The sequence below is a fragment of the Theileria annulata genome, chromosome 3, assembly GCF_000003225.4.
Source record: "Theileria annulata chromosome 3, complete sequence, *** SEQUENCING IN PROGRESS ***".
Classification (NCBI taxonomy): domain Eukaryota; phylum Apicomplexa; class Aconoidasida; order Piroplasmida; family Theileriidae; genus Theileria; species Theileria annulata.
Genome location: NC_011100.1, coordinates 500,728 through 520,171, shown reverse-complemented (window position 1 = coordinate 520,171; position 19,444 = coordinate 500,728). Strand labels below are relative to the sequence as shown.

Genomic DNA, 19,444 nt, shown 5'->3' with positions numbered 1-19,444 from the left:
TTTAAATCACGGATAAGTAACAGATATATTATATAAGATGACATTATGTCCATCCGATAAAGTTTGAAAATAAAATGATTCCAACAAAGCACAATGCTATGTTATAAATGTACAGAAGTTTATAAAAAATCGCCAATTTCCCTTTATTCAGGGTGATATAGTGTAATATTACTGTAAATTGGAATACGAATTGTATCAACGTTAAGGACTGTCTGAAGAAAATCTGTATATGTGAGAACAGGAAAAGTGACAGAAAGTTAATAATCAAGTGTAAAATAAGATTTAATTCATAATTTTCAATGAACTCGAAAATAAAATTGATAAAACCTCTACATTTCCTTTTTAATTTCCTTCGTACTCTGAACAAATATATCAACACCAATGAAAAATTTGGTAGGGTATATAGAAAGTGTGTGAAATTTTTAAATGAGTCGAATGAATAAAATAATTTTAATCCCCAATATTTAGACTGTACATGCTTATATATTAAATTGAATCCATTTCTACAGAACTCATTTCCATACATGCTATCTCTTTCTATTCTTGGGTTAACTGAACTATAAATTGACCTTGAGGTTTTCGGTTTAAATAATTTAATCAAACTGATCGGGTTAATTAGCAAATTGTTTTTAATGAACTTATCAATTCTAAAGTTGCTTACATTCTCACGTAACAAGTTTTTAGTTAATTGATTACAAAATAATTTATAACCATACAATTGTATTAACAGAAATGGCAGCAACAGTACGTATAAATACAACAAAAACTTTAACAAGTAACATAAATTTATTAATACAAATTTTGTTATGAAATTAAATTTAGTATTTGGATCACAAGGTTTCAAATTAGTTTTATTCTTATTTGTAGTTGGTTGTCTTGGAACAAGTTTACTTCTAATCAAATGATACAGAGGCAGAGTCTTAAGCAAGTATAGGGAAAATGGTATTAATAGGAGTATTGCATTTGATCTCGTTAAGCAATTAACAAATATTAAAAAAACTACAAATAACTCAGTCATCAATTGATTAAAACTACTCTTGTCGAATTTCATTTTGTTGTAATCTGTATCATCCTCTGGTTGTTTTAGCTTAGAGTTTAGTTTATATACAAGTAATAGTACTGAATAATTTAGTGCTGTGTATAAAGGCTCAGTATACAATGAAGTTGTGAATATAAAACCTGGAGATACCGTGTATGTTAATGTACTCAATAATCCTGAGGATCTACTGAATTCATCTTGTTCATCCACTTTTGGTTCATCAAACTTAGAATTTTTCTTACTTTTAACCTTATTTTGTAATGTTCTGGAGTAGGATTCTGTAGTAAAAATATTCTTACTCAATATGAGATATATTAAAACATTGTTGAAAACTGACAATATATTGTTTAAAATGAAGCCAATTAAAACTATTAAAAAAGGTCTAGGAAATGAAATATCAAACAGTTTGAGTAGTTTCTGTATAAAATTTGCGATTAAATTTAACAAGTATGAATAAAACGGGAAGAAGGCACATGATTCCTCCTTTAGGTAAATCAACTCATTTAAACTATTTATCAAAAATCTTTCACCATCCCAGCTTACAAATGCTATCAATACTAACCAAAACCTATTTAACTTCTCTATATTTACATATTCTTCATGCTCAACCTTATTACTTTCATTAAAATTTTGTGTGTTAGGGTCAAAATTATTATTGCGATTCAAAAAACCAAAAAAATTTGTTATTGGAAAGCTGTAATTTCCTTTTAAACACCTTTTACTTTTTATTTTTAAATATTTATTCTTGTTTTCATCTTTGTAGTTGAAATTATTGTTTATTATGGAGACATCGTACTGATACTTTGGAATGTGTAACCTTGGAAAGTTAGAAATAAGAATTGCAAAGGTAATTAAAGAAAATCTTAAAAGTAAACAAAGTAAAACTAACTTTAAAATAACATTTTTCATAACATCTATTGAAGAATTAAGAGTATAAATTGGGAATCTTCACTAAAAAGATTTATGTGGTTATAAAATTCATAATTCACCTTTGTTCATAATGAAAATAAATGAAAAGATATTTCTTTCATTTTTTAATAAATTAATAGACAAAAATAGCGGTAAAAACAAACGTAGTAAGAATAATAATGTAATAATTAACAACATCACCAATTATATTAAAATATTTGAAAAAAATAATAAAATAAATCCAAAAGATATTGAAGGAACCTTAAATAATCCTGTTGAAGGTGATTTATTGGTTAAAAACAACAAAAATAGTGTAATAAAGAATAGAAATTATCTGTACAAGTTAACAAAGAATGAAAATATATTATTGCAATACTCGCTGGACCGTTTGTTAAAGGGGATTTTGAGCGGAAGTAGAGAAACCTTTGGGAAATGCCTTCAAGAAATTCTGATTAATTTTAAAGATCACATTAATTTTGACAATTTAATATTACTGTTCCTGGACTTGTATAACGTTAATAACGTGTCGAACCAGGAAATAAGACGTAAGTTATATTTAAACATAATTATTCTAATTTTATAATAGATTTGTATCTTGGAAGGCTAGAAATACTGCTACATCTCTCGAAAATCAACCTCTTCTCACATTACGCTAAAGTAACCAAATAAGTAATTTATTATTTTCTAGATTAGAGAAATATGTAAAATAGTGGAATACATACACGAAGTGTATAACTATAAAGTTTATCTGCAAGATTCATCGAATGTTTTGTTGATCGCAATAGTAAACCAATTGCAAGATAGGTAAGGTTATAAATTAATAAAATCCAATTTTCAGCATAAAAAATGAAGTAGTCAATAAAATCTTAGAGCTATTTAATAACAATGATAGTCTTTTGTTGTACTTTAAAGCCGAAAGTGATTCAGAGTGTCGGATTCAGAAACCCTCTGAGTTACAATTTTCTAACAACGTAGTAGAGAATAAGATAATGTCGATACTGAAGGATATGAAAAATGTGTACCCAATAGTAAATATATACGTGATAGATGTTATAGCAAAGTTAAATGATCCAGAGATCTTTAAGAAGTTATTGAATGTGCTGGATTGTATGTTGGAAAGCAGTTTAAATTCAGTCAAGACCGCACTGACGGTCTATTTAATTTTATTATTTAAAGCCAGATCTGAATTGTTTCTCATACTAATTGATAACCTGAGTATTTATTTTAAAGTCATCATCAAGTATTATAAATACAACAATCAGCTGTATATTAAGCAGTTTATAAATAACTACCTACACCTGTTATCCACCAGTATCACAAGCTACAGTTGTGGGAATAAGTTAGTAAGTACCATATACAATAACTTGATCATGAGTAAAAATGATAGAAATACTGGAGTAAACAGCGATATTATTCCATATGTAAACATATACTACAATTTATTACAAAATCTATACTGTGACGAGAACACCTTTATGACCAAGGATATGACTAGTAAAGCAGAATTACAAGAGGATATTGATAAAGAAGAAATCAAAGAAAGTGGTGCTGAATCTTTTGATAATTGGAATAATGAGAACATATACAAGGTGTTAAATTCAATAAATTTGTATGATAAGAATTCTAACGTATTTTTGGCAGTGATTAAATCACTGATGAACAAATTGTTGTTGAATCTACCAAACCCCAGGTCAATTTTCAATGAACTAATGTCAAAAATACATTCTGATAGTTTTAAAATATCGCTGATCAAGTTGTTAATATTAAACAACAATTTCAGTCTAACCACTGAACTTTTATTACACTATACTGGAGTAAAAGATGGAAAATCCGAAAGTGCAGAATCGAGTGTTTTTAATACAGGACTGTTGGATTTGTATGTTACAGTTCTAACCAAGAATGTAAACATAATAGTCAACAAGAGGTTAAGCAATAAAGAATTGAGTAATCATTGTAGTATATTATGCAATAATGTTGAAATATTGAATAAGGTTAAGGGTGATGATGAATTGTTGGAAAAGTTTTATAACCTTATCAAAGAATTTAAGACCAATATTAGCCCTAATTTGGACACCGAAGTCATATTAGAAAACACATTAATAGTAACACTATTGGTGTATTATATAATAAATACCAATTTACAGCCTAGTGACGATGTTCTTCAGATATTCATGAATCACATGTACAATTATGTTACCAGAAAAGAACATGATAAACATGAACCTGATGATAATTTATTGTATAATATGATAGTATATAATATATTTAATTATGATGACGAAAATTTGATGAACAAGTTGTATAACACAGTTAACAAACTGACGTTTAAGTGTGTAAATAAGAAGTTCAATAGTCAAATTTGGGACACAATTTTCAAAATCACCTTAAACAATGATCTACATATTATCAATGAAATGTTAACTATTAACAATATTCTAAAACAAGAAGATGAGGAAAGTGAGGATGATGAGTTCACTGAATCAGCCAGTGAAGAAGATGATGAAGATAGTGAAGTAAAAGAAGATGAAGATACTAATTCATTGGAGGAAGATAATGATGAGGAAGATACGGACAAGGAATTTGAAGGAGATGTAGATGATTTGGTGGTTGAAAATTTCAATGAATTGATAAATGAAACAAGTGTAAGTAAAGAAAAGGAAAAGAAGAAAAATTACAGCCTTAAGATAACAGGATACAACTTGCTCTTGTATTTGGATAGCCTTGATTTGAATCGTCTATATCTGGTCCTAAAAGATTATAATACCTCACTCAAGCATAATTATAGTAACGCAATATACAAATTCTTGTCAAAGATGGCCGATAACCCAATGCCACCCAACGTTGTTTCTATCAAAGATAATGGGTCAGAGTTGGTAAGTGATAACGTTTGTGTTACAGTGAAAGTTTGTGATGAGGAAGAGAAGTTTGAGTTGAGTGAAAAGGTGGTGAGAGTGCTAAATTATGTTTTGAATAATAAGAACATGAAAAATGTAATAGTCCTGACATTCAAGATTATGAGTAAGAATGGTGTGCATGTTGAAAAGGTACTTAATTACATAACCTGCGTTATGTACACGAAAAGAACGGTGACAAACCACGACATTCTAATAACTTTATATAAAACATTCAGAGTTCCTTGTAAGATAAACTTGTTTAAGCTATTAACGAATAATATGAAGAGTGTAATAAAATCGAAACTGCTAACGCTATATACGTTTTTATTGAACAATGATCAAGTTTGGAGTATTGAAGAGGTCTTACAGGTTGTCCATAAATTACTACTAGAGCTTAATAGAGCTGGAAGCGAAGAGACTGGATCTGAACTTAAATTCATGGACACTGTCCCAAATGTGAGTAAGCAATATCTAAAATCATTAGTACTCTGTATAAACAACTTGGTAAGACATATGAACAAGAGTTCAAAATTAAAAGAAAATAAACAAGTACAGGGGAAATTAAATGAAATCAACCAAGTTATTAAAACGTTAAATAATAAAGTTATCAACAAGTATTACGTAAAATACATCATATAACAACGAAGCTGTTTAAACCCAATACTCATTATTGTGAAATAATTTGATCATCCGTCCATCTATATTCTATTTAGACCTCAAATATACAGTATAATAAATTAAATATACATTAAACTGAATTTGTCCAACCCAATATCTGTACTTTAAGATTACCTCTTATTTTGGTATAGACTATTAAAAGTAAATCAAATATAGGTTAGCTTAACTGGACAAAACCAAGTATAGTGTCGTTAATGGTAAGAATAAATTAAACAGAATAAAAACACTAGAGACTAAAACATACACGTTAATACTTAATTCTCATGAACCAAATCACTACAACTGTATCATAGTTGATCAATTTGAGATTGTCTTGATTAATTACGATATTAATCACGAGTTGACTAAAATTATGATCATAATTGAATGATAGAACTCTTGTAAATATTAATAAGAAGATACAGATAATTATGTAATAACAGTTTGATTTAATTAAAGCAAATCATTAATATATTGTTAAAACAAAATTAGAATAGCATTGGAGGTTAACTAAGATATGATTCAAAGAAAAGTACAAGAATTTTAAGGAGGAGGAAAATAAGAATAATTTTAAATAAATATTTACCATAGAATTGGTAAGAGAGTTTTAAAGGATAACTCTAAGTAAAAATTTCATGAGCAAATTTGTAAATGAATCAATAGCTAAAGTTCTAACTAGAAAATTATATATAGGAAAATTCTGAATTTCAGGATATGCTTTATTATCAACATGTTGTTTTTTCTAGAGAGCGGTTTATCACAAAGTTCCTATGTTTTTATTTAATAAAAAATGATTTCAATTAGTTGTAAGTTTTGTTTAATAATAGCTAATAAAATTATTTTGTATTTAATTGCTGAATATAAATGTTGTTTACTATTTGCCCTGAATATCCATCCCCATTGGCATGATACTTGACCTCAATTAACGCCTAAACTGATATAACCAAACATTCACAAACTCTCTTGTGGGATTGGATTGTTATTAACACAGTCCTGTTTATTTTAAAGGGCTCATCTTGGTATGCTTGGACTGAGATGTATATATGGGTATTTAATTATTTATTTATTATCTAATCATTTGAAAAGGTCAGTTTATTCCTCTGATCCAAATAATGCTGGAGAAGGTACTTCTAATTCTACCCTATTGGCAGGAAGTTCCTCTCAAGAAGGACCAATATCTCAATCAGCTACTACCGACGAGAACTCACAACCTAACCAACCAAAAGCAGAAGATGGTAAACCAAAAGAAGGCGATTCCAAAGCCACTCCTGTCACGTCTGTCACCGTGATCAATCTTGATATCAACATTAATCAGACCACTGATCAATATAACATCAGTGACCATAATGGAGTCGTTAAATTCACACCTAAGTATAACCATGTGTTCGGTAAGGTAGTGGATGGTTCCATCGATATTTGGAAATCCAAAGGCGATGTCTATGTTTCTTTGGTAATGACTAAGACTGTGGATGGATTTAAATACCTAGCCATATTACTGGATAATAATATGTTCAAACTGTTCAAATTGGACGGTAATGAGTGGAAAGACATAACTTCTACCAGACATGACATTACTATGCTGAAGTTCATTGGACATAATGATGCTGAGATCAAGGCAACCGATTACATAGTATCCATTTTTGATCTTTCTTATGAATTCACATTCAAGTCTGGTGTTAACTGTAGAAAGATCATGTATGGTGAAGATGACCTTTGGAAATCTGGTGACGATAATAAGTTTTCAGAGATAAAGTCACTATCACTAAGTCTTATTACTAACATATTCTTCGTATCTAATAAGGAGTTTGAATCAAAGCAACTTACCAAAGCTAAGCTAACTCTTGACATAGATAAGACTGAGAGTACGAATGATTTCGATTATACTGAACAGAATGGTGTTGTCACATACACTCCCAAGGATAGTCATGTATTCAACAAGATATCTCAAGGTACCAGGGTAGTCTGGGAATCCAAGGATAACCTATGCGGTACTTTAGTAAGCACTAAGTCTGAAGATAATAAGAAATACCTGGCCATATTACTGGAGAATAATATGTTCTCATTGTTCCATCTAGAGAATAACCAGTGGAACGATATAACTAAAGATAAATTGGATATTAATAAACTTAAGTTCCTTGGTGACAGTGATAGTGAGCTCAAGTCTTCTGACTTTAAAGTTAGTATTGTTGATCTATCCTTTACCTACTTATTCAAGTCTGGAGCCAATTGTAGAAAGCTAACATACAATGATGTTCCAATGTGGAAACATACTGATGATCCCAAGTTTGCTGAAATAAAGTCATTTTCAATGGGACTTGCTTCTAACGATTTCTTTGTAAAGAATCAGTCTGATGAATCAAAGAAACTAGATATAAAGATTATTCTTGACTTAAACACTACTCAGTCCACCAGTGAGTTTGACTATACTGATGAAAGTGGAGTTGTTACTTATAGTCCTAAGTATAACCATGTGTTCAGTAAGGTAACTCAAGGTACCAATGTTGTCTGGGAGTCCAAGGATGATGCATATGTTACTTTGGTCAGGAATATGTTTATTGATGGTGTTAAATACCTAGCTCTCCTACTGACAAATAATAAGTTCACAGTGTTCCATCTGGATGGTAATGAGTGGAAGGATGTAACATCTAAGAGACATGATGTTACTAAACTTAAATTCTTTGGAGATAACGATGTTGAGCTCTCCAGGACAGATTATACAGTTTCCATTGTCGATCTATCATTTGCTCACATATTCAATGATGGAGTCATTTGTAGAAAGGTTAAGTTAGGTGGAGGTGATGTTTGGAAGAATAGTGACTACCCTAAGTTTGAAGATATAAAGTCATTTCAACTCGATCTTATTACTAATAGTTTCATTGTTAAGAATCAGTCTGATCAGATAATGCATATAGGCGCCAAAATCTCTCTTGATATTGAGAAGACTGAGTCCACTGATGATTATGAATACTTTAAGGATGACGTTTGTCATACATACACTCCTAAGCCTGGTCATATATTTAACAAGATATCTGAAGGTAATATTGATGTCTGGGAATCAAGTGATTGTCTGTATGGTACTTTGGTAAGGGCTAAGACTGTATATGATTTTAAATATATAGCCATGCTACTCACAGATAATAGTTTCAAAGTATTCAAACTTGACGGAGATGAGTGGCAAGATGTAACCAACCAGAGACGTGATATTACTAAGCTCAAATTCTTAGGAGAGAACGATACTGAGATCAAGTCTTCAGATTACTCAGTTACCATTGTTGATTACTCTTATCAATTCATGTTTAATGAAGATATTAACTGTAAGAAAATCACATATTCTGAAGACGAGGTTTGGAAGCCTGGTGATGATCCTAAGTTTTCAGAGATAAAGAAATTTTCATTAGGTCTTGCCTCAAACGCTTTTTTTGTCCTTAATGCATCTGAATTTAAAAAAGTAGGTATCAAGATCTCTCTGGACCTAGATAAGACTGAAACCACAGAAAAGTATTACATTAATGATCAGAACGGTGTCCTCACACTCACACCTAATTCTGGATATCTGTTCAGCAAGGTATCTCAGGGTACCACAGATATTTGGGAATCCAAAGATGAAGTCTTTGGTACTTTAGTAAGGACAATGACTCTTGATAACAAGAAATTCCTAGCCATATTACTCGATAATAATACTTTTACACTGTTCAAAGAGGAATCTGATGGTAACTGGATTGAAATAACCTCTGATAGATATGATGTTACTAAACTTAAATTCTTTGGGGAAGGTGATACTGAGCTCTCCAAGTCAGATTACTCAGTAACCCTAAAGGATCTATCATTTACATACATATTTAATTCTGGAGTCACCTGCAGAGCAGTTAAGTATTCCGATCTTGATGTTTGGAACCACACTGATGATCCCAACTTTTCAGAAATAAAGTCCCTTCACCTAGATCTTTCTAGAAATAAATTCTATGTTAATAATTCCTCAGATGAGAAAAAAGAAGTAGATATCAAGGTTTCTGTTGACATAGACAAGACTCAGAATACTGATCATTTCGATCACTCTAAAGATGATAAATTTCATACATACACTCCTAAGTCTGACTATGTATTCAACAAGGTTACTAAGGGTACCACTCTGGTTTGGGAGACTAAGGATGATGTCAATGGTACTTTGGTAGTGACTAAGGATGAAAGTGGTTTAATTGGCAAAAACATACATGTAGTCTTACTTCTTCAGAATAATAGTTTTATACTACTTCATAGCTCTGATAAGGGTAAAAACTGGGATGATATAACTTCTGAGAGACATGATGTTAAGAAGCTCAAATTCCTTGGTGATAACGATGTTGAGCTCAAAGCATCTGACTATACAGTAAAATTAGTTGACTACTCCTATGCATATCAATTCAACACCGGAGTCACATGTAGAAAGGTAACATACAATAATATACCCATTTGGAACCACACTGATGATACTAACTACTCAGAACTAAAGTCATTATCACTAGGTCTTATTACTAATAAATTCTGTATCACGAGTTCTTCTGATCAGACTAAAGAACTTAAGGACATTACAATGTTCACTCTTGACATAGAGAAGACTGAGAGTACGAGTGAGTTTGAATATACTGAACAGAATGGTGTTGTCACATACACTCCCAAATCAAACCATGTGTTTAACAAGGTATCTCAGGGTATCAAGGATATTTGGGAGTCCAAGGATAATGTCTATGGCACTATGGTTATGACTAAGACTGGAGATAATGTTAAATATCTATCCATCCTTCTTCAGAATAATATGTTCACACTATTTCATGAGGAATCTGATAAGTGGCAAGATGTAACATCTAAGAGACATGACATTACTATGCTTAAGTTCATTGGAGATAATGATACAGAACTCAAGTCTTCTGATTACATAGTAACCATTTTTGATCTTTCTTATGAATTTAAGTTCAAAGATGGAGTCAATTGTAAGAAGATCACTTATGGTGAAGATGACCTTTGGGAAAACACCGACGACGCTGAGTTTGCAACAATAGAGAAGTTTCATCTAGGTCTTATTACTAACAATTTCTTCGTCAAGAACTTTTCTGATAATACAAAAGAACTAGAATTTAAACAGTCAGCTGAATCTGAATCTCAATCAACTGAGGAAACAACCCCTAAACCAGCTGAAGGTGAGGATGAGGAAGAAGAAGATAAGGTTCCTGAATTTAAACCTGATGAATTTAAACTATTAACTACAGATCAATCTGGGCAAATTGTAGAATTGCCTGAATCTGACTATATTCATAACTCAGATCGTGATGAACACACATATGACCTTAACAATAACGTCAAATGTAATGAAATTAAGTATGAAAACAAGACTGTATGGAAACTTGAGACTGGTTCCGAAAAATATCCATTGTACTTTACCTATAAAATCGAACAGTATAAATTCATCGTTACATTTGAAGATAAATTTGTTGTCTGTAAATTTGAAGACGGTGAATGGAAGGAAAAGGGACATAGCTTGGAACAAGGAGAAGCACCTCCTGAAACCAAAGAAATGACCAAAACAAAAACCACAGTATTAGATCTTAACAATCTCAAAGATGATAAAAATTATGATACTTTAGAGACCGGTAATGTTCTCACTTTTACCCCTAAAGATGATGGTGAATTTAGTGGAGTTATAAGGACAACTGGAGAAGACAGAGTTACCTGGACTGTTATTTGGCAAATCCAAGGTGAATTTGAACTTGCAAAAACCATATCATTCGAAGATTTTGGTAAGGGAAAACAAGTATTGATTTTGGATACTAGATCAGGAAAAAAGATGTTATACAGACCCAAAGAGGGTGAGTTTTGGAAAGAGGTTGCCGAACAACCTCAAAATGCTTTTGAAACTGTTGGAGCATTAATAGTTCAAGGAGAAGCAAGTGTTGATATGTTCGAAGTGGATATCCTTAAAGATTACAAGGATACAAAAAATTATGTGTATCAAGAATTCGACACTGAAGAACAACCTAAAGCAGAAGAAAAGGCAAAAATTGAAAAGGATAGAAAAAGCTGGAAGAAGAAAGATGATGATGATGATGAACAAGAACGTAGACCACCAAGGTACAAATATCAGAACTATGCTGCAAAAGAAGGGAAAGGTATCTCGAATATAATAGATCCCGACACTGCTATAGAGCCTGATGATGATGACGAAGATGATGAAGGATTTGATGGGTCTATTTGGAGGCAAGTAAATCCTATGCAGTACGCCACCCATGCCTCCTTTAGGTATACACCTCAAAGATGCTTAGCAATTCTTCTTGAATCTGCTAATTTTCTTCTTTATGAGGAGGAGGAAGATGAAGAAAAATTAACAGAAATAACTTCAAAATCTAGAACTGAATTCTTCAAGTTGGCTCTTTACACCGTAGAAAAAGAATCTAATAAATATCTAAAATTAAAAACAGAGAATTACTCTAGATCTCTTTTAAATTTGTCATACATATTTACATTTGATAAAGATATAGAGTGTCACCGAATTACTCATGATGACATAACAATCTGGAGACATGGTGTTGATCCTAACTTTGGAACGCTAAAATCCATTTATTTCCATCTTCTTAATTACAATTTATCTATTGAAAACACTAATGATAATAAAGTGGGTTTGGATATAGATCAAGCAAAAAACTCTAATCTAGATGATTCAGATCCTATATTAGAATCTATTAAACAAACTCCATCTGATCCAACAGAATCTACAGAATCTACTCCTACTGAAGAAACTACTACAGAGGAAATTACTGAACAAAAAGCAACTCCCAAAAAAGAGCCTAAAAAACAATTAACTTTAGTTCAACTTGATTTAATCGAAAATACTAGTTCTGACAACTTTAGATATGTAAAGAAAAATGAATTTGCTACATATAAGGCTAAACATGGTTGTTTATTTAACAAAGTGATAAGATCCGCGCCATCTGCCTTTAGTAAAGAAGAAGTTGTTTGGGAATCCAAGGATTCTGAAAAATATGTCAAAATGGTCAGGCTAAAATTATCAGATAACCACATAGCCTTGTTACTAAATAACGGTGAATTTCTTCTATTTCATAAAGAATCTGACGATAAAGATTGGAAAGATATAACCAGTGAGAGACATAATTTTTCAGGATTCAAGTTCTTCACATTTGATCAATCTGGCAGTGAATATAAAGAAATAGATCCTAGTAGTTATACTATGGGTTTTAATGAATTTTCATACGGTGTATCTTTCAATGTTGAGTTACATCAAATTAAACACAACGATAAGCTGATCTATAATTATGAATCTGATGAAGATTTCGGCTTATTGAAGGGAGTTTATCTTGGTCTGTCATCAAATAAGTTCTTCCTTACTAACTTAGAAGAAGATAACAAAAGACTTGATTTGGATAAGGAAGTTATACCTCCAAAACCTAAATCTAAACCTACCGAAGAAACTAGAGAAACAGATGATCAAACTTCAACTGATATTGTCATACAGGAATTACCCGAACAAGAATCAGAGAGTGAAATTCCCTCAGCTGAACTTACCTCACTAGATATAAACGATTCTAATAATACCCCCAAATACCAATTCTCTGACAATGGAATTTACAAAACCTTCACTGCACGACACGAAAACGGATTTAAAGATGTTAAAATCGGCAAGAAATCGATTTGGAAATCCGATAATGATGATTATGCAATTAAAGTTAGATTAAAAGAAGCTTCTACTGGTGAAAAATATCTCCTCTTATTATTCGTTAGCAAAAAATATCAATTTTTCTATTCTGGAAAGAAGAATTCACCCTTTGAAGATATTACCGACACTAAGCATTCATTTAGTGACATAAAATTGTTCTCTAAAAATGAAACCACAAATGCTTATCAACAACTAGGCCCAAGTTCGTATAATATATCTCTATATCATCTATCACTTGGATACAGAGCAAAAGAACGACAAAAGTTTCATATAGTTAAATTAGGTAATGTTGTAGTCTATAATTATAAAGACGATGTAAATTTTGGTGATCTGAGAGGAGCCTATTTGGATCTTATAGAAAATAATTTGTATGTTATGAATATGAACGATCAAACAAAGGTAGTAAAGGAATTGTCCAGATTAAAGGCAGCTACTATAGACCTTAACAAGGCTGAAAGTACTGACCAATTTCATTGTACCAAAGATGGTGATCTTGTTACTTACACTTCATTAGGTAATACATTGTTTGATAAATTAATAAGATCATCAAGATTGGGTTCAGATGAAGTTATTTGGAAAGTCATCGACAATATATATGCTAAAAAAATTGTAGTAGATGGTCAAGGCAAGAAAGGTAGAATCACCAATACAATTTTACACCTAGAGAATGGCGATATTAAACATCTAAATTATTTGGATGGCAAATGGATTGAGGTTTCTAATAAGATATCTATTGATATTACTAAGAGTCAGAGCTCCAATGTCTTTGAATACTCAGTTGATGGAGAATTCAAAACTCTTATTCCTAAATCCAGCTTTCTATTCAATAGTTTAGTGGAATCCGATACCGCTGGATTAGAGACAACAATTTGGAAAACTACAAATCCTAGTGAATATGTAAATAAGTTAGTATTAAAGGACTCCGGTAACAAAAAATATCTTGCCATGTTTCGTGTGGACAACAAATTTATACTTTTACTCAAGAATCCTAGTTCTCAGAATTGGGAAGACATCAGTAATACAAGGCTTAATCTTTCTGATCTTAAGATGTTTTATTTCGATAATGATACAACAGGTTATCTACTCTTTAAAGATGACCAATTTTCTGTATCACTTGAAAAGTTTTTATACGGTTATGAATTTGATGGTGAAACAAAATGTCATCTGGTTAAATTTAGAGATTCTGTTATCTGGAATCATAGCGATGATCCCAAACATGGATCATTAAAATCTGTCGTTTTGAATCTACTCAACAACAAGATAACTATTTCAACTCCTGATGGAGAGTCAAATGAAGTAAATATACCCGGTATAATTCCACCATCTGATATTGAAGTAGAATCCAAAGAAGAATTTGAAGATGATGATTCAAGTACAACAGACTCTACCCAGATATCCTCTGGACTATCAGAACAGGATGAATCATCAACTCAGATTACTATTCCGCCTGGAAATTTAATAGAAGTTGATCTTAAAAACATGGAGAGTGCTGACAATTACGAGTATATAAAAAGTAATGATAATCATGTATTTACAGCTAAAACAGGTTTCGGGTTTTCCAAAATCAAAAAAGGTGATCATGTTCTGAAAGAGTGTGTCAGTCCTGATTATTATTGTAAAGTTGTCGCAAACTATGGTCAACACGACAAAATTATCTTATATGTATATAAAACTGATAAAGACTTTGATCTGTTACTTCTTGATGATCCAGATTCATCATCTCGCGACATTACCTCACTTCCATCAGACACCTTTCAGACACTACAAGGATCTAAAGTAGTTTCAGAACAACTTAAGCTTTTAGCTTCAAGTGAAGATGGTCAATCCAAGGAGCTAGACGGTAGTAAATTAATGATTGAAAAACTGACACACTTGGTGAATTACACTTTCGAACCAGATACGAAATGTTCAGAAATTAAATACAACGAGCAAACTGTATGGAAATATGATAAATCCATCCATGGAAGGCATTATCTCACTAACATGCTTCTGAACACAACCACTAGTTTTATTTTGGTAGAGTCTCAAAATCATTATCAATATTACTATACCTATATTAATGATGAATGGAGATGTATTTCTGGTTACAAAACTCAGGATTTGCAACCACTCTATTCTGATAAATTGAGAATCTTCACACTAAATCAGTTCGGTACACCAGTTATGGATGATACCCAGTTTAATAAATCTGTAAAGGGTCCCATCACATCTTTTGCTCTTAATCCAGGATCCAAATGTGTTCATGTTAAATATGGTGAAGAAGAAGTCTGGTCATATAATTATAAAGATCATGAAGATAAATATCCAACCTCAGTTATTGTCAACATAGATGAAAAGACTGTCATGGTAGATTGTTCAGGAACTTATCGTTATCTATTCTCATATTCTGCCGGTCAGTTTAGTTGTGTGTTCGCTTTCAAGTCACGTTTGATAGATCCAATAGATCCTGAAAAAATAAAATTCATCACCACGGATACCAGTGGAACCTACATTGAGCTTGACAAATCCAAATATGATATCGAAGAACCAGATACTGAATATAAATTTAAGTTCAATGATGTAATCTGTAAGAAAATAATGTATGGTGATGACGAGGTTTGGAAGCCTAGTGATGATCAAGAGTTTTCAACGATAAGGAAATTTCGTCTTGGTCTTGTATCAAACAGTTTCAGTGTCATTAATAATAAAAATGAATCGAAAAAACTCGATTTCAAACCAACTCCTGTAACGGAAACTACTTCAATTGAAACTCCTGAAACTGAGGTTATTCCACCTGAGACTAGACCTGAGACCAAACCCGCAGTCACATCCGCTACCAAAGTCTCACTGGACATCAATGCTACTCAGTCCACCAGTGAGTTTGACTATACTGATGAAAGTGGAGTTGTTACTTATAGTCCTAAGTATAACCATGTGTTCAGTAAGGTAACTCAAGGTACCATTGTTATTTGGGAGTCCACTGATCTTTGTGTTACTTTGGTCAGGAATATGTTTATTGATGGTGTTAAATACCTAGCTCTCCTACTGACAAATAATAGTTTCAAAGTGTTCCATCTACTAGGTGAGTTCTATGATATGACCTCCACCATCTATGATAATATGTTCACACTATTCCAAGAGGTTGGTGAGTGGAAGGATATCACTTCTACCAGACATGATGTTACTATGCTTAAGTTCCTTGATGAGAATGATACTGTCATCACGTCGTCTGACTATACAGTTAGTATTGTTGACAACTCATATGAATTCAAGTTTAATGCTTATCCAAAGTGTACCTGTATTAAGTATGATAATACAGAGGTTTGGAAACATAAAAGTCAACATAAAGATAAGTATCCAACTTCTGTTTCATTTAACAATCGGAACAGAAACTATCTAGTTGTCGAGTCATCTCGTAGTTATCGTAACATATTTCAATTCCAAAATAACGAGTTTAAATCATTAGGTGCCAATCAAAAATTGAACTATGATCATAATTCCACAGGAGTCTTTGATCCTGATAAACTGAAGTTCATGACTACAGATCCGGACTCCGGTCAACTTGTTGAGCTTGATTATACCAAATATACTGTTGAATCTCCATCATTTATAACATATAAATTTAAGGATTCTGTCAAATGTAAAGAGGTCGGGTATGAAAATCAGTCGGTGTGGAAATATGATGAAAATGAGCATTCAGATGATTTTCCAACCACAGTTTCCATCAATTTAAAGAAAAGTTATGTCATTGTAGATTCATCCCATTTCTATAGATATGTATATTCATATTACGACAAGAAGTGGAAAGAGTTACCATTCGGTTATAAAACAAATCCTTTGTCTGATAAATTTAAATTGCTTACCAATGATCCCACTGACCAAAATAAACTTGTTGAGCTTGACCCTTCTCAATATGAAATCGAGTATTCACAAGATGTTCTTGCTATTAAATTTAACACCAACGCAAAGTGTACATGCATTATGTATGATAATAAAGATGTATGGAAATATAAACAAAACGAACATGAAGATAAATATCCAACTACCGCTGTTTTTAATAAAAAGAAAAGTATTGTCCTTGTCGATTCAGGGCATCACTACCGTTACTTATATATATACCAAAATAAGGAGTGGAAACCACTACCTTATGGTTATACACTAAAGTTCCGTTCTTCTAAAACCCAATTATTTGACACTAATAAGCTCCAGGTTTTCACAATGGATAAAAATAATACACTTGTTCTCATGCCAATAAATGAGTATGATAAGGAAGATAGACAGACTCTTGTTAATTATATTTTTAGATATTCCAAAAATTGTTACTGTGTAAAGTATGACCAAAAAGTTGTATGGGAATACAAACTTGATGAACATGGAAATAATTATCCAACAATTTCTCTGAATAAAAAGACAAATATTATGTTGATTGAATCGGGACATTATTATCGTTACATGTTTCAATTTGAAAACGGAGAGTGGAAATTGTTACCATTCAGCTATAGGTTTAATCCCAAGACAGATTTAGCTGATCCAGAAAAGATTAAACTGTTGACCAATGATCCCTCTGACCAAAATAAACTTGTTGAGCTTGAAAAATCTAAATATGAAAGAGAAGATACCGATAATGTTGTCACTTTCAAGATTAAAGATGGTGTTAAGTGTACATGTATAATGTATGACGACAAAGATGTTTGGAAATACAATCCCGGTGAAATTGGAGATAAATATCCAACAACTCTTGTTATTAATAAAAAGAAGTATTATATTACAGTTGAATCTGGAAACGACTATCGTTACCAATTTCACTTCGAAAATGGTTTGTGGAAATTGCTACCCTTTGGAAACAAGTTCAAGTCTACTCAAAGTTATACCTTTGATTCGAATAAATTGAAACTTTTATCTACAAACCTCAGCAATAACCCTTTTGAACTCGACACATCAAATTATGCTATGACCCCAAATGGAAATATACTTACATACACCCTAAATCCTGATGTGAAATGCACTGAAGTCAAGTATGATAATATTTCAGCATGGAATTATGACGATGATGAACATGAAAATAACTATCCAACTACCATTATTTTTAACAGAAACAACGGATTTTTAATTGTTGAGTCCAAGGACCACTATGAATCCTACTATTCATATTATGATAATAAGTGGCACTCAGTATATGGTTATAAAGCTTCCAAGATTACTAAAAATAAGGAATTCTATAAACTAAAGCTTTATGAAACTAATGATGACGGTTTGTTAGAGCCTATCACTGGTTTCCATGAGGAAATTATTGGACCAATTATTACCTGTAATATATTCTACGGAGTTAAGTGTACCCATGTTAAATATGACGAAAAGACTGCTTGGGTTTATGATTATGAAAAACACATGGATCACTATCCAACTTCCGTTGTTTTCAATATTACCAATAGTACTATTAAGGTAGAATGTGAAGACAAGTATGTATACTTTTCCACATTTATTAATGACGAATGGAAACCTTTCAGTGGTTTCAGAACTCAAAGAACTAATGCTCGACCTGAGGTCAAACTATACCAAAAGGACAAATCTGGAAATTATGCATTTATTAATCCGTCTAAATACAATGTGAACTGGGACGGAGAAAATGACGTTTATGAATATGACCTGAATAGCCTAAATTGTGCTTTGCTCAAGCATCATGAAAATACTGTATGGAGTCAAAGATCAGATGAACATCCTAAGTCAATTACCTACAACAGTGATCAGAGCAAGTTTGTCCTAAGGTTTGATGATCAATATATTTTCTGCTCATTTGAAGAGAATCATTGGAAGAAAATGTCTCGTAGGTATGGTACTCAATCCACTAAAAAGCCAGAACAAAATACTCCCACAGAAGACTCTACAGAAGCCGAAACTGAAGACTCAAAACAAGACGCTACTCAACCTGAAACTGAACAAGAATCTACTCAAACTGAACAACAACCAAAAGAAACTGAAGCAACTAAAGAATCTGCACAAACTGGAACTAATGAACAAGAAACTGAAGAGGAAGTGCCTGAAGACCCTACAGAAACTGAAGACTCCAAACAAAAGCCTAATCAACCTGAATCTCAGCCTGAAACTGAATCAACTAATGAGCCCGCTCAAACTGAAACTGAATCAACTAATGAACAAGTGCCTGAAGACCATACATTACTCGAAGAATCAACTACCTCTCCTGCTTTATCTACATCTGATTAATCAAGTTGTTCTGTGGCATCATATTGAATAATATAAAGATTA

The 19,444-nt window shown here is 32.0% G+C and overlaps 3 protein-coding genes across 3 annotated transcripts, besides 11 other annotated features; 2 read left to right on the top strand and 1 right to left on the bottom strand.

The window, feature by feature from the left end:
- Positions 1 to 43: 43 nt before the first annotated feature.
- TA03530 (uncharacterized protein) lies at positions 44 to 1,948 on the bottom strand (the record flags this gene model as incomplete). The annotated part of the gene is made up of 1 exon (XM_949844.1): positions 44 to 1,948. One exon carries the CDS (start codon positions 1,946 to 1,948, stop codon positions 44 to 46), a length of 1,905 nt encoding a protein of 634 aa, XP_954937.1.
- Positions 50 to 118: a sequence feature (10 probable transmembrane helices predicted for TA03530 by TMHMM2.0 at aa 4-26, 146-163, 178-200, 306-325, 329-351, 385-407, 510-529, 549-571, 576-598 and 611-633).
- Positions 155 to 223: a sequence feature (10 probable transmembrane helices predicted for TA03530 by TMHMM2.0 at aa 4-26, 146-163, 178-200, 306-325, 329-351, 385-407, 510-529, 549-571, 576-598 and 611-633).
- Positions 236 to 304: a sequence feature (10 probable transmembrane helices predicted for TA03530 by TMHMM2.0 at aa 4-26, 146-163, 178-200, 306-325, 329-351, 385-407, 510-529, 549-571, 576-598 and 611-633).
- Positions 362 to 421: a sequence feature (10 probable transmembrane helices predicted for TA03530 by TMHMM2.0 at aa 4-26, 146-163, 178-200, 306-325, 329-351, 385-407, 510-529, 549-571, 576-598 and 611-633).
- Positions 728 to 796: a sequence feature (10 probable transmembrane helices predicted for TA03530 by TMHMM2.0 at aa 4-26, 146-163, 178-200, 306-325, 329-351, 385-407, 510-529, 549-571, 576-598 and 611-633).
- Positions 896 to 964: a sequence feature (10 probable transmembrane helices predicted for TA03530 by TMHMM2.0 at aa 4-26, 146-163, 178-200, 306-325, 329-351, 385-407, 510-529, 549-571, 576-598 and 611-633).
- Positions 974 to 1,033: a sequence feature (10 probable transmembrane helices predicted for TA03530 by TMHMM2.0 at aa 4-26, 146-163, 178-200, 306-325, 329-351, 385-407, 510-529, 549-571, 576-598 and 611-633).
- Positions 1,349 to 1,417: a sequence feature (10 probable transmembrane helices predicted for TA03530 by TMHMM2.0 at aa 4-26, 146-163, 178-200, 306-325, 329-351, 385-407, 510-529, 549-571, 576-598 and 611-633).
- Positions 1,460 to 1,513: a sequence feature (10 probable transmembrane helices predicted for TA03530 by TMHMM2.0 at aa 4-26, 146-163, 178-200, 306-325, 329-351, 385-407, 510-529, 549-571, 576-598 and 611-633).
- Positions 1,871 to 1,939: a sequence feature (10 probable transmembrane helices predicted for TA03530 by TMHMM2.0 at aa 4-26, 146-163, 178-200, 306-325, 329-351, 385-407, 510-529, 549-571, 576-598 and 611-633).
- Positions 1,880 to 1,948: a sequence feature (Signal peptide predicted for TA03530 by SignalP 2.0 HMM (Signal peptide probability 0.998, signal anchor probability 0.000) with cleavage site probability 0.792 between residues 23 and 24).
- A 91-nt stretch (positions 1,949 to 2,039) lies between these two features.
- Positions 2,040 to 5,481, top strand: TA03525 (uncharacterized protein; the record flags this gene model as incomplete). Its single annotated transcript, XM_949843.1, has 4 exons — positions 2,040 to 2,493; positions 2,535 to 2,605; positions 2,637 to 2,752; positions 2,787 to 5,481. The coding sequence occupies 4 exons, from the start codon at positions 2,040 to 2,042 to the stop codon at positions 5,479 to 5,481; spliced, it is 3,336 nt and encodes a 1,111-aa protein (XP_954936.1).
- A 1,039-nt stretch (positions 5,482 to 6,520) lies between these two features.
- TA03521 (Theileria-specific hypothetical telomeric sfii fragment-related protein, putative) lies at positions 6,521 to 19,402 on the top strand (the record flags this gene model as incomplete). The annotated part of the gene is made up of 1 exon (XM_949842.1): positions 6,521 to 19,402. One exon carries the CDS (start codon positions 6,521 to 6,523, stop codon positions 19,400 to 19,402), a length of 12,882 nt encoding a protein of 4,293 aa, XP_954935.1.
- Positions 19,403 to 19,444: the final 42 nt, after the last annotated feature.